Source organism: Salvelinus fontinalis, chromosome 36 (assembly GCF_029448725.1).
Source record: "Salvelinus fontinalis isolate EN_2023a chromosome 36, ASM2944872v1, whole genome shotgun sequence".
Taxonomy (NCBI): Eukaryota; Metazoa; Chordata; class Actinopteri; order Salmoniformes; family Salmonidae; genus Salvelinus; species Salvelinus fontinalis.
The window spans coordinates 5,792,687-5,807,569 of record NC_074700.1 but is presented as its reverse complement, the minus strand read 5'-3'; the positions used below and the strand labels follow the sequence as shown (position 1 = coordinate 5,807,569).

The 14,883-nt window shown below is 40.9% G+C and overlaps 1 protein-coding gene across 2 annotated transcripts; it reads right to left on the bottom strand.

Annotated features, from left to right (window-relative positions):
- Window positions 1-1,512: 1,512 nt before the first annotated feature.
- Window positions 1,513-7,698, bottom strand: LOC129835075 (acidic mammalian chitinase-like). 2 transcript variants are annotated; one of them, XM_055900440.1, is made up of 12 exons: window positions 7,228-7,698; window positions 7,117-7,143; window positions 6,669-6,873; window positions 6,527-6,583; window positions 6,267-6,432; window positions 5,930-6,054; window positions 5,405-5,528; window positions 5,072-5,254; window positions 4,862-4,978; window positions 4,600-4,732; window positions 4,232-4,481; window positions 1,513-2,333 (listed from the first exon to the last, which is right to left on the bottom strand). In XM_055900440.1, the coding sequence occupies exons 1-11, from the start codon at window positions 7,250-7,252 to the stop codon at window positions 4,261-4,263; spliced, it is 1,383 nt and encodes a 460-aa protein (XP_055756415.1). In that variant the 5' UTR covers window positions 7,253-7,698; the 3' UTR covers window positions 1,513-2,333; window positions 4,232-4,260. The 2 variants fall into 2 exon arrangements, with proteins under 2 accessions (XP_055756415.1, XP_055756414.1); XM_055900439.1 differs by having other exon boundaries at window positions 4,232-4,484; window positions 7,228-7,695.
- Window positions 7,699-14,883: the final 7,185 nt, after the last annotated feature.

The following is a 14,883-nucleotide window of genomic DNA, read 5'->3' as shown; positions in this document are numbered from 1 at the left end:
TGCGGGTCATTTATGAACATTTGAACATCTTGGCCATGTTCTGTTATAATCTCCATCCGGCACAGCCAGAAGAGGACTGGCCACCCCTCATAGCCTGGTTCCTCTCTAAGTTTCCTAGGTTTTGGCCTTTCTAGGGAGTTTTTCCTAGACCACCGTGCATCTACACCTGCATTGCTTGCTGTTTGGGGTTTTAGGATGGGTTTCTGTACAGCACTTTGAGATATCAGCTGATGTAAGAAGGGCTATTTAAATTAATTTGATTCGATTTTTTTTTAAATCGCAATCTCAAGTATTTTGAAGACAATTTATGCAAAAGAAATGTCGATCCTCAAATTGAAAGCGATTGATCAGCTTTGAATCTATTTGTTTTTTTAGAGAGAGAGAGAGAGAGTGTGAGTGGGCATGGAAGGTGCATCTCGTGTTGATAGCAAACCCCAAGCCCAATGGAGAGGAGAGGTGTGTATGAGCGAATGTGTGAATGGATTATGACAGAGCAGTTTGTTCAGGAAAATAAACAAAATTGAGCACTTTAGATGTCTCTAATTGTTTTTGTATTCTGCTTAAAATCATCCTAAAACTGAGCACCTATGACTTTGTATTGTTTATATGAAATTAACGTGAACTTAAAGATCACAAAATGTATAGCAGAATTTCAGAAAAGCTGCTTCAAAATCAAGCATTTTTGGCCGCAGAAATCACACAAAAAATCAACGAAATCCTGGAGGAACTAGCTGCTGCTATTCGCTGTTCATTATCTATGCATAGTCACTTCACCCCCACCTACATGTACAAATTACCTCAACTAACATGTACCCCCACACACTGACTCGGTACTGGTGCTCCCTATATATAGCCTCGTTATTGTTATTCTTATTGTATTACTTTTTATTATTACTTTTTATTTTAGTCTACTGGGTAAATATTTTCTTAACTCTTCTTGAACTGCACTGTTGGTTAAGGGCTTGTAAGTAAGCATTTAACGGTAAAGTCTATAATTGTTGTATTCGGCGCATGTGACAAATAAAGTTTGATTTGATTTTGATGACAAATGTGAGTGAAAAACAAACGTTCAAAAAGTAAATTGCCTAGAGAAGTTATTAGATTACTGTGTGTTGATCATTCGAAATTAAACAAAGCGATGAACCAACTTTGTGGGCATGCCTCATCTACCTAGCGGGGCGGTGTCTGCATTCGCTATGAATGCTGGACTTTCTGTTTCACCTATGAACAGATGAATACACAGGAAGTCGAAACCTCCCGATTCTACCAGTGAAATGAAAATGTGCTCGTTCTAGCTTTTGGTTTGGATAATGTTAATGTTTACGACAAACACGTAATGTTGTTAATATAGTAAGGACTATATGCTGTGGCAGAGCCATGGTGAAATTCCCCTTTAACTTGTATTTTTCATTCGGTACATGGGAATTTAACAGCAAAAGTTATTTTTTATGTGCACTACGTCATCACCCGCAGCCTTTTATCCGGAAAAAGTATGTTTGATGGAAACACATCTCTGGTGGAAGGATGGGCAAACTGTTTTATTCAGAGTATATTTGCATGAATATTTGCATGAATTATATTTGCATGAATATTTGCATGAATTATATTTGCATGAAAATCTGTTGCAAATAGGATGGAAACCTAGCTCGTAAGATGACACAAAGCCAGTAAATAAAAAATTATAACAGGATATTTACTTTGTATAATCAACATAGCATGTGTGTTTGGAAGATACACTGAATATAGTTTCATTCATAAAAATGTGAAAATTGCCCCTCAGTGCTGTACATAGAGGAGAGTGGGCTAAATTGAGCCACCCCGTGTTTCTAGGAAACCATCGTTAGGTTCTGAACAGAGTATAAACTCAAACGGACGACTAGAAAAAGCTCAAACCATGTTTGTTCAACCCACTGGGTGCTTCAGCTGCAAGCACACTTTGCACATGATCAAACAGGCAGTTATATGTCAAAATGAGATGAGGGGTGTAACTTCTCCAAACTGCTATCTGTTGTCCAATACTGCCTAAATGTTGCGCTGTTGCTCTTTATCCGATCACTACTCCATGATGTTTACAAGTGACCTTCTGTTCACATTAGTGGACAGACTTTGGTTATAGTCTCTGTTCCCCTTTTCGCTCACAGTAACTTTCCATAAACAAAGCTCTTCTTCACCCTTCAGTTATCAATAACATATACATTCATTATCCACGTGACATAATCGATAAGGCCTTATATAGTTACAGGAATAAGTATATTTCAAGTTAGAACTCCATACACAGAATTAATCATGTGACCAAATATCTAGGACGAGCCGAGGTCATCATTTCATGGAGTCTGTGAAGGAAGAAACCACATGGAAAAAGTGGTTAGCAGGTTAGGTACAAAAACAGATTAATAAATTAATTTATTGTGTTATAGGTTTCATGCTTGTATCTAAACCAAAGTAGATTGTTTTGTACATCAGTTGAGGTCTCTATAAGCCAAAATATAAGGTCCTAAACCTACAGTATATACAAAAGTATGTGGACACCCTTCAAATTAGTGGATTCAGCTATTTCAGCCACACCCGTTGCTGACAGGTGTATAAAATCGAGCACACAACCACGCAATCTCCATAGACAAACATTGGCGGTAGAATGGCTTACTGAAGAGCTCAGTGACTTTCAACGTGGCACCGTCATAGGAGACCACCTTTCCAACAAGTCAGTTTGTCAAATTTCTGCTCTGCTAGAGCTGCCCCAGTCAACTGTAAGTGCTGTTATTGTGAAGTGGAAACATCTATGAGCAATAACAGCTCAGCCGCGAAGTGATAGGTCACACAAGCTCACAAAATGGGACCGCTGAGTGCTGAAGCGAGTAGCACGTAAAAATCATCTTTCTTCGGTTGCAACACTCACTACCGAGTTCCAAACTGCCTCTGGAACAACGTCAGCACAAGAACTGTTCGCCGGGAGCGTCATGAAATGGGTTTCCATGGCCGAGCAGCTGCACACAAGCCTAAGATCACCATGCGCGATGCCAAGTGTCGGCTGGAGTGGGGTTAAGCTCGCCGCCAGTGGACCCTGGAGCAGTGGAAATGTGTTCCCTGGAAAGATGAATTACGCTTCACCATCTAACAGTCCGACAGACGAATATGAGTTTGACAGATACCAGGAGAACGCTACCAATGTATAGTGCCAACTGTAAAGTTTGGTGAAGGAATAATGGTCTGGGGCTGTTTTTCATGGTTCAGGCTAGGCCCCTAAGTTCCAGTGAAGAGAGATCTTAACACTACAGCATACAATGACATTCTATATGATTCTGTGCTTCCAATTTTGTGGCAGCAGTTTGGGGATGGTCCTTTCCTGTTTCACCATGACCATGACCATGACCATTCACAATGCTCCCGTGCACAAAGCGAGGTCCATACAGAAATGGTTTGTTGAGATTGGTGTGGAAGAACTTGACTGGCCTGCACAGAGCCCTGACCTCAAACCCATCGAACACCTTTAGGATGAATTGGAAACCTGACTACGAGAAAGGCCTAATCACCCAACCTCAGTGTCCGACCTCACTAATGCTCTTGTGGCTGAATGGAAGCAAGTGCCAACAGCAATGTTCCAACGTCTAGTGGAAAGCCTTCCCAGAAGAGTGGAGGCTGTTATAGCAGCAAAGGGGGGACCAACTTCACATTAATGCCCATGATTTTGGAATGAGATGTTCGACGAGCAGTTGTCCACATACTTTTGGTCATGTAGTGTAGCATGAAAGTGTAGCTGTGTGGGCTAATATAGTCCAAATGTTTGCCTTGGGGTAAGCTGAGCCATTGGCCACCATACCCCCATACAAATTATGATGACATTTTATTAATTTTATGCATAATATATCTTTGCAATGTGCCTTGTATATGAACTCAAGATAGTGACCTATGTACACAAACTTAAAACAAGCAGTGATCTAGCCCCCCTTGAGGTTTTTGAGAAAGCTACCAAGGAAGTGAGAAGTTCATTTGAGCAGCAGCAAGGAATGAACAAATTGACTGTAATCCTGAAAAGGTACAAAAAAAGACAAAAAAGAAAGCGCACATGTACATGTGCGAAAGAGAGTATGGTAAAGTATGATTACATAAATTCTGATTATTTCCAGCGATACACAAGATCCTGAAATATATGTAGATATCTTTGTTAGGAAGAGTATTATATTTCCCTTGACGTAGTGATGCTGAATGTAAAAAAAAAAATGGCTCAACATACCCAACTCTCCCATAGGTCAAATAACAGTCCTAGGGCCAGTTGCAGCATTTGCAGCTGTCACTGAAGACTAGGCCAGCGGAGCAGCTCTGGATCCAGGTGATGCCGTTAGCACAGTTATAGAAAGAGCTCGGGGAATCTGCTTTGACATACAGCCCACCAGCCCTGCCTGCACAGAAACTACCACCGGGCACAAGGGTAGTGGTGGTGGCCTTGACTGTGGGTGGGGTGTGTGTAGGTGGCAGGGGAGGTACTTCTGGGTGAAAAGAAAATGTAATATGGCTATTCAGAATAGCACTCGACCGCAAAAAAAACATTGATCTGTTTGTATATATTTGGACAAGTAAGAAATAGTTGTAAATGCGATTTACCAATGTTGAGGAGTTTTTGAAGATGGCTGATCAGGGAATAGCTGCCCTGTCCACATGACTGTCCAGTAAAGTCATCCAAATCCAGATTCCAAACCATGGCCCCTCCAAAGCCATTTTCCTTTAGGTAGCCGACCTTAGGAAGGGAGAGCATAAGAAAAAAGCAGGAGTATGTCTTTGATTCTTTTGCAATTTCTTAGCTTAGTTGAAAAATAGATGTTTGGTCCAACAATTTGGATTATAACCCAGGAATACTGCTGCATACCTTTGTGTCATAGCTCTCCCTATTGTCAAATCCCACCCATTGATTTCCTTTAGAGGCATAGGGAACCTTTTGATCCTCAATCCACTGGACACTGGCTCCTTGGAGGAAAGTACAGATCTGGAAACATGAAGGCAAACAGGTTACCTCAATCGAAAAGTTAACTATCAATTTGATACCTTTTCAAAAAAATACGCAATTAAGCCTTACTACCTCATAATAAGACCAGAAACCAGGCTCCCTGGTGAAAGGTCCGGCTGCAGCAGCACCGTTGGCTGACGCTCCGACCCCACTATCTACAGAGGCGAGCTGGAACGAACGTCCATACGTAGCAAAGCCCATCATCAGCTTCTCAACAGGGGCTCCCTGATCTCGCCAGTATTTCATGGCAAAATCCTGCCAGAGAGATCGAGACAGAAAAGATAGACGTTGAAACTAGTTTTGCATGAATGTATACAGTACTTTCATTACACTCACATTTTATTTAACATGTAGACTAGAAGCGTGATTTATGGCGTTTTATTCATTGAAAAGCCCCTTTCTCACTGTGTTGAAGTAGATATGGTCTCCTGTGTCATGGGATCCCTTGTAGAGAGGGCTGTTGTGTCCTGTGAAGGTCTCCCAGGATCCATGGAAGTCATAGGTCATCACGCTAATGAAGTCCAGGTATCTAAAGACCGAAAGGTCATTCCAAATGATTTCATATATCAGCTTTCAAATTATATCAAACTCAACAGTTTATCTTTTTCAGTGATAAAGACATGAATGTCTCATGGTAGGGTGGGGTATGCAAAAGTGGTCAACTTTGAGCACCTCTAGCTCCTAAATGTTTTGGCATTCAGGTCCAAAAAGTCACTTTCTGACCACTTCCACCATGGGCAAACATGAATGAAAGGTTTCGTTCAAATCAAAAGAGGTGCAGTCAAAAAGTGATTGAAATTATATGGAATGACCCAGAAGACAACAAGTTTAATTAATACACATTCATTAATCCAAATGGGATGCTGTTCACTGTATTATGGTTTTCTAAAATGTGACTATAGTGGTTATAATGTTAAAATCCATATTTACTTAGCAATTTCTGCAATTTCATAGCCAGAATCAATGTTCCCTTTCCCAGCAGCCACAGCAGCAGTAAGCAGCAGCCTGGGGCGGCTGACTGCCGTGCCCTCAGCCTCAAAGGCCTCCAGGAGCTCCTACAAAAACAACAGATGTATTTTTACTCAAATGGCATTACATGTATTGCCATATGGAAAGGTCTGAACATCCCTAAATAAAAGTCTAGTAGCATTGTTTCCCAAAACTAGCTACACCCCGGCTCAATGATAACCCTAGCCGTAACCCTAGCTTCATGTCCACATCCTGGCCTAACTATAACCATAACCATATCCATAACCCTAACCATCACCTTGCACAACAGTGTGAATCTGTGCTTGTCCTCTGGAGGGCTTCCCCGTGCTCCAGGGTACTCCCAGTCCAGGTCCAGCCCGTCAAAACCATGCCTCCGAAGGAAACTGATCGAAGACTGGATGAACTTCAGCCGATTGTTAGGTGATGAAACCATGATACTGAACCTAGGGAGAATTAGGGAAATATAAAAGATATTATCAATCCTTCAAAAATATACTACCTTTTACCCATGTAAATATAAGAAATTAGATATCTCACTGTTGTGTGCCAAACTTCCATCCACCGACAGCCAAAAGTGTTTTGAGCTTAGGATTTCTGTTAGATGACAAAAATACAATTACTATTGTCAGTAAACAATTACCCCTGAACATCTCAGAATGTCTTGGTAAAAGATGCAAACCTGTCTTTAAGTCCATTGAAGGAACTGTAGAGGGTCTCATCATTCCACTCATAGGTGGCAAGCTCATTGGCAGGGTTGATAATGGAGAAGGCGTAGATCAGGTGAGTACACAGGTGAGGGTCAACATTAGCCGGCAGGAACTTCCCGGTTCCAGGTCTGTACTGGGACCAGTTGGTAAAGTAGCAGACCAGTTGGGAGGTCGAGCCTTAGACAGGAACAGAATGTCTATCATATATGGTTTTTGCAGAGTCACTGTCAGAATTTCCCAGGGTGACACAACTTCATGGTAGCATCGTCCTTATATATCACAATTTTTAGATGACTGATACAAACAAACATAATTCTCTTGATGAATACTGAGTGACAATTCAAGTTTAAAAAATCCTAAAATGTTGATATAATAATGTGTTGGAAATGTCATAATGTATTTTCTTAAGTGGAAACTCACCCAAGTGGCACAGGGCGAAGCACAGACCTTCAAAAGCACATATTTAGAGTCAATAAAAATAAGAATTTCACACAAACAGAATATATGTGAACATATTAAGAATGTTTTTACCTGCAAGTAAAGTGAGCTTGCGCATTGTGCCTGCTTCTCTGCTAGATAGGTCAGAGGGCTTATTTATGTCCGTCTCAAAAAGAGGAAGAATAAAATGGCGAAATGACAACTATTTGCCCATGGGTTTTTTGTTCCACCCTCTGACTAAGTATTAACCCGGGTAAATCATCAATCACCTCATCTGACTTTCCCAAAAACAGTTCTGTCATTAATCCAGGTCATTGAAGGTAATTACTTTTTCAAATAACTAATTACTTTTCCAAATAACTAATCACCTCATCTGACTTTCCCAAAAACAGTTCTGTCATTAAACCAGGTCATTGAAGGTAATTACTTTTCCAAATAACTAATCCCAACATTGGGTAGAAGTAGGCATAATAGTAGTAGAAGTACTCTACAGTAGTAATATTGACTGTTGTAGATAGGTAGGCCCCGTGTACACTAGCACAAGCTGCCGCGCAGTGAAACACCGCTTCCCATTAATTTTCAATAGACGGAAAACGGTGAGAAGCGGAGAGGGCAGGGACCTTTGGGCGGTGCGAACGTGGCGTGGGAGGCGATGAAAAATATTAACTTTTCCCAACTTCATGCAAATCACGATGACCAATCGAGTGGTTCCGATGACGAATTTGACTATGCGACCCAAGGCTGGAGACTTTCTTCAGCAAAGATGGCTGACAAAAATAGTAGGATGGAAGCAAATGTAAATGATTATAACGTCATAACGAATCATGCAAAAAAATGTACAGTTGAGAGCAATATGTTAGTTAATGTAGAGACAAACGATTACGCATATTTTTTTATTCATAAAATTAATTTACGAAAATCGCGATTTAGCAAGCTAGCTGACTAGCTAATATTATTGTGCAATGGAGTATAAAAATACCTGTATGCCTATGGATGTGTAGCAAGCTATGTAGCCGATCTGTGTATGGACCCTAAAACGTTTGGTATACATATTAGTTCAGAACCTAGCTATGAACCTTAGCTATCATAGCCAGTTGTATCAACTTCAAAACATTATGAATGACATTATTGAGTAGAATATAGTATACCTTTGTGCCAAGGATGCAAATCGTATATACATGTAGTTATTACCATGCATGAGATTCCCACATTGTAGCCTGTACATTTAATATATTCACTGATCATGTACTCTACCTTGGCAAATAAAGGTGCAGTTCAGGTATGAATGTCTTTGAGATAATTTTTCAGTCATATCCAATACCAGGAGTATCACATTCCAGTCTTTGAATGATGCTGTGTCTGCATGTACAGTATGTATTACAATTATACACTTCAACAGTGTTTATCAATCTTGGTCCTGGGACATCAATGGTTACACATGATTTAACTAGTTAAAAGCTGATTTGTAATTCATATATACAGAAATAGAATTTAAAGTACACTACACTTCCTATGCATCATGTAAATACTCTAAAACCGGTTCATCTCCAATATCTAATTTCCTTCATCTGCATTGATCTGATAAACAGTATTTCATCAAATGAGAGACTTCATTTCAACCAGTAGAGAATGTGAAACGCTTTACTGAAAGAAGTTCATTATCCAGGTGTTATAAATGCATGCATTATAAATATTATAATTGTAATATTATATTATAAATACAAGTTCAATCTTTACATCAATGCACATCTGTTGTGCATTATAAAAACAGAAAAAGAGGTATTCACCAAGGTTGTCGTCTATCGTTTCATGACGGACATGAGCACGTAGCCTACATCATGGAGGGGGTTTTAAGCACGTCCAAAACAGGACCTGCAAGGCTAAAATAATGTGGGCCTGCCTACAATACATAGATAAAAAAGGGAATGTCAGCTCACTGTTTAACTCCTCTCAAACTGATATTTTAATAAAGCTTTGGTGATTCAAATTGATTTCCAAGCTGTCTCAGGAGCCAAACGCTTTATCGACAGTCTTGACTACTGCCTTGGGCAGACAACAAAAAGCCTTCATTGAGAGGAGGAGAGGCTGTGCTTGGTTTTTAATCAAATAAAACTAAATGGGAAAAACAAATGTTTTTTTATGTTTCTAAATACGAAGTATACATGCACCAAAAGCACGTTAGGCTACTCTTATTCCATGCGCATATGGGCAGTGTGCATCACGGCAGGATAGGCTGCATTTCCAGGGTCAAAATTCATGCCATAAAAAAAATACAGCTTTTGGTTGGTCTTAAATTAGCAATTTGGATCATGTTTTTAAGGACACACCTCTAATATTTCCACCCCGCCCATCTGAGCACAAGCCAGCTGATACAAGGCGGGTAAATTGCCGAACCTGGCATTAGGGCCGAAAGAATACTCTTTATCGCCGATGATGCTGTTGTTGCAGCGGCAACTGGCGCCCGAGGAGCGAAGCATCCTCCGTAGGTGTGTGTGTGTACAGTACGTATACACATTTGTTACAGACAGACTTTTTGTTATCCCCCCCGCACGCCTCCCCAACGACCACTTGACCTTTACTTGAAGATAGGCACATCTAAATTCCATCTCCCGCATTCACCTTGGAGAATGTTTTAGGGCTTTGCAAAGGGTTTACAGATAAAGGGAAAGCTCACACCTGGGCATCTCCTTCTGTGTCAGGGGATTGGAAGTCATGCTACGGAAGAAAGTGTTCACTAAACAGTATCCACCGGACTAGAAACACGGGTCTTTTTCATAGTCATGGCCGTCCTATGGGTTCACATTTCAGTTATTGGTATCTGCTAAATGTCAGAGCGTACTTAATATTTATTATTACGTGTCTGCGGTGGCGGAGGCCTTTTACATGTGACATGAAGAGGTATGTATTACCAGGAGGTATAATTCATAGTCATTGTGCTACATATTCACTGTACAGTGTCACCTAAATAAGGCCTGGGCCCATATCCACAAAGCATCTCAGAGTAGGAGTGCTGATCTCGAATCTGTACATATAATCTTAATCATTAGAATCTAAAAGGCCAAACTGATCCTAGATCAGCACACATACATTGAGATGCTTTGTGGATATGGGCAATCTGCAACAAAACACAGTACAGTAGAACACAGTATCATAGAACCACAAAGCACAGCACAGTTTATTCGGTGATTGCTACAGGTACAGCCCTGTATAGACCTACTCTGAGGGGTAAATGTCAGTTGACATCTACAACCTAGTGCATACATGTTGAGTAATAATGCCTCAATCTCCATCCTCTCACCTACAGATCTGTCCCCGGTGTCCACCTGGCGTGGCATATACCCGCTGGCAGGTGAGAGTTTAATTAGAAATCCTGGCATTTCCATGTGAATGCAGCATGCCCCCCCCCCCCCCCCCCCCCCCCTGCCAACCTTCCGAAACAGTACTTACCTAACACGCATTACAAGTCATCATCACAACACACAGGGGAAACTATCCGCGGTCAGGGTAGGCTTCTTTCATCAGAAATGGTTAGTGCCGCCTGCCTGCTGCGTCTGTTGGCTTATTGAACACATGGCAGGCAATGGGGTTCAAATGCTAAGCAGACAGAAGCCTTTGTAAATGACCGTTGTAAATCGATGGTGGAGGAGAGGGAGGATGTGGGGAGGGATGATGGCTTTGAGAAAGGCCCAGGGGAGAGAAGCATTTATTTAATGGTTATCATTACCATGTCTATAGTCGCAGTGATGAGGTCTCTCCTCATGTCGTTATAGGCCTACATCACTGCATGTTGCCTGTTGCAATTATTATGGTGTTTTAGCCTCCTTTATAGTGCTTAGGAATGAGAGAGCGAGGAGGATAAATGGAGAGGGGGACAGATAGAACGAAACAGTAAAGGAGAGGGAGAGAAGATGGGGAGTTGGTAAGGGAATAGAGAGATAGAAAAGAGAGAGATTGGGAAATATAATACTGTGAAAAATAAAGTAAAAGGTAAAATATAAGGTTGTATATATGTATGAGGAACAGAAGAAGTGTACAAAAGCTGAAGAACATACACAGGTACTTTCCACGGGTGCTGGAGATGTAGGCAAACTCATGGAAAACAGAAAGGAAATCGCCAACACACTGCTGCGCATGCTCCCAAGGGATTTTATTTATAACAAAGTTTCCAACCTTGGGTCTTCATCAAGCATCCATATCCCAGGTGGGGTGGAAAGTCCTATATATAGGGGCAGTACTCAGTGAGGTAAAAATATATAACATTAGTTCACAATATTAACATTCAATGTATCGAAATATATGGTCATACACAAGGAATGTGATAAATATTTACAGTGATATTTATATACAGTTGAAGTCAGAAGTTTACATACACCTTAGCCAAATACATTTAAACTCAGCTTTTCACAATTTCTGACATTTAATCCAAGTAAAAATTCCCTGTCTTAGGTCAGTTAGGATCACCACTTTATTTTAAGAATGTGAAATGAAATGTCAGAATAATAGTAGAGAGAATTATTCATTTCAGCTTTTATTTCTTTCATCACATTCCCACTGGGTCAGAAGTTTACATACACTCAATTAGTATTTGGTAGCATTGCCTTTAAATTGTTTAACTTGGGTCAAACGTTTCAGGTAGCCTTCCACAAGCTTCCCACAATAAGTTGGGTGAATTTTGGCCCATTCCTCCTGACAGAGCTGGTGTAACTGAATCAGGTTTGTAGGCCTCCTTGCTCACACACACTTTTTCAGTTCTGCCCACACATTTTCTATAGGATTGAGGTCAGGGCTTTGTGATGGCCATTCCAATAACTTGACTTTGTTGTCCTTAAGCCATTTTGCCACAACTTTGGAAGTATGCTTGGGGTCATTGTCCATTTGGAAGACCCATTTGCGACCAAGCTTTAACTTCCTGACTGATGTCTTGAGATGTTGCTTCAATAAATCCATATGATTGTCATCCATATGATTGTCATCTATTTTGTGAAGTGCACCAGTCCCTCCTGCAGCAAAGCACCCCACAACATGATGCTGCCACCCCCGTGCTTCACGGTTGGGATGGTGTTCTTCGGCTTGCAAGCATCCCCCTTTTTCCTCCAAACAAAACGATGATCATTATGGCCAAACAGTTATATTTTTGTTTCATCAGACCAGAGGACATTTCTCCAAAAAGTATGATCTTTGTCGCCATGTGTAGTTGCAAACCATAGTCTGGCTTTTTTATGGCGGTTTTGGAACAGTGGCTTCTTCCTTGCTGAGTGGCCTTTCAGGTTTTGTCGATATAGGACAAGTTTTACTGTGGATATAGATACTTTTGTACCTGTTTCCTCCAGCATCTTCACAAGGTCCTTTGCTGTTGTTCTGGGATTGATTTGTACTTTTCGTACCAAAGTACGTTCATTTCTAAGAGACCTGAGCGGTATGACGGCTGCGTAGATGAACGTGGTACCTACAGACGTTTGAAAATTGCTCCCAGGGATGAACCAGACTTGTGGAGGTCTACAATTTTGGTCTTGGCTGATTTCTTTTGATTTTCCCATGATGTCAAGCAAAGAGGCACTGAGTTTGAAGGCAGGCCTTGAAATACATCCACAGGTACACCTCCAATTGACTCAAATTACGTTAATTAGCCTATCAGAAGCTTCTAAAGCCTTGACATCATTTTCTGGAATTTTCCAAGCTGTTTAAAGGCGCAGTCAACTTAGTTTATGTAAACTTCTGACCGACTGGATTTGTGATCCAGTGAATAAAAGTGAAATAATCTGTCTGTAAACAATTGCTGGAAAAATTACTTGTGTCATGCACAAAGTAGATGTCCTAACCGACTTGCCAAAACTATAGTTTGTTAACAAGAAATGGTTGAGTGGTTGAAAAACGAGTTTTAATGACTCCAGCCTACACAATATTCAATTAGGATACAAAACAGAATTATTTGGAACAATAAAAACGGTTTTAAGTCGAACTCCTCGTTAAGGCCAAGAGGAGACAGTGTGTCGAGCCTGTGGATCCAGAAAGATTCCCTTTTGAAGAAGTTTCCTCTCAATGTCCCCTCCCTTGCGTGACGTCTTGACCATTTCTATTCCAATGTATCTCAGAGAACTAATAGGATGTCCAGCTTGTACAAAATGATCAGCAACTGTTTATTTTTCTCTCACCTGTCCGTATATTGCTGTGGTCCAGGTCTTAAGGCTTCTACGTGTTTTCCCTATGTAAGATAGACCACATGGACATTTTAACAACATTGGTGGACATGCAGGTATTAACGGCCTTTATTCTTAAATCTTTGTCCTGTGGGGGGGTGGGTAAATGAGTCACATTTGTGCGTGAAACTGCATTGAGTACATTGGCCACATTTGTAATTACCCTCCAGAACCTTGTCCAAGAAAGTTTCCCTTTTCTCTGGTGGATAATCACCGTTTGGGGTCTTTTAAAGACCATACGATATATTTAGAGATGGGTTTCAATTGTGGGTCAGTATCAATAATGTACCAGTGCTTCCTGATAATGCCCTTAAAATGCCTTCCCCAATGGTGAGTATCAGGTAAAGGATGAGGGGTTGAAGGCTTTTGGTTGAGGCTTTCCAAGTGTGTTAGCCCATCAAAACAATCATTGGCATATTTTACCCAATTGTCTTTGTACCCCCTTTCCTTAAACCTTTGTGTGAGGTCCGTGGTCTGTTTCTGGTAAGAAGCATCAGAGCTGCATATTCTTCTGATGTGGCTGAACTGACTTCCAGGGAGACTTATAATTGGATTGGATGAACGCTGTCACCTCTAAGGAGGGTATTCCTGTCCGTAGGTTTTCTATAGAGAGGGAGGTTTTGTCCTAAATAACCATCACATCGAGAAAACTGATTTGGGGTAGGTCATAGTTAATGGTGAAACGAAGGTGCTCATTCATAGAGTTTAGATAGGCATGGAATTCCAAGAGTTCTTCCTGGATCCCTGCATAGATCGCTAAAATGTCCTCCATATATCTCAGAATGAGGAGAATATTGGAGAGAAAGGGGTTGAGGTCTGGATTCAGCACCTCCTGTTTCTCAAACATTCCTAGATCTAGGTTAGCAGAATTGGGAGCCATAGTGCTCCCCATCGCTGTTCCTTTGGTCTGGAAGAAAAAGTATCCTCTGAAGAGAAAGTTGTCGGAGGTTAGTACCAGTTCAGTCCACTTAAGTGATAATGCCCTCAAAGCCGGTGTTTGGAGGATATATTGGTTCGTCGAGGTACGGCAAACCGTGCAAATATATCCTCCAAACACCGGCTTTGAGGGCATAATCACTTTTATACAATGTGTTACCAACATATATTTTTTTAAACTGTAAAAAAACATTTTCATGACCATGTTATTTTGATTCATTTATTCATCCCATTTCATCCTTCCACAAGATATAGTTCCGACACAAATCTAGGATTACTAGAGACGCGACCCAGTCATTCAGTCTTTTTGTTCTGTATCTATGGATGCGACCCAGTCGTTCGTTCTAAACTGGCTGGCAATGTTCTTATCCCTTGCTTGCTAGCTAGCCAACTACGGCTAACTTACAGTCACGTCAAAAATTGCAGCCAGAATAACAGCAAAGTAGCTGCATTTGCATTTGTTTAAGCTGTTTACTAGTGACATTTATTTGGGTACATCCATAACATTGAGTTAATGAGGTGCGATTTCGCCTGGCATAGAAAATGTGCTCACTCATCAGGACACTGTTGTTCAGAGGAGCTAGCCAACAACACAGCTACAGTAACACAATCACTG

What these genes read in the sequence shown, in the direction of transcription:
- LOC129835075 (XM_055900439.1), bottom strand. Translation starts at nt 7,252, where the DNA reads ATGCGCAAGCTCACTTTACTTGCAG. An exon ending in TTCAATGGACTTAAAGACAG is followed by an intron (nt 6,584 to 6,668) that starts GTTTGCATCTTT and finishes GTCATCTAACAG; the next exon opens with AAATCCTAAGCTCAAAACAC. An exon ending in GATTCACACTGTTGTGCAAG is followed by an intron (nt 6,055 to 6,266) that starts GTGATGGTTAGG and finishes TTGTTTTTGTAG; the next exon opens with GAGCTCCTGGAGGCCTTTGA.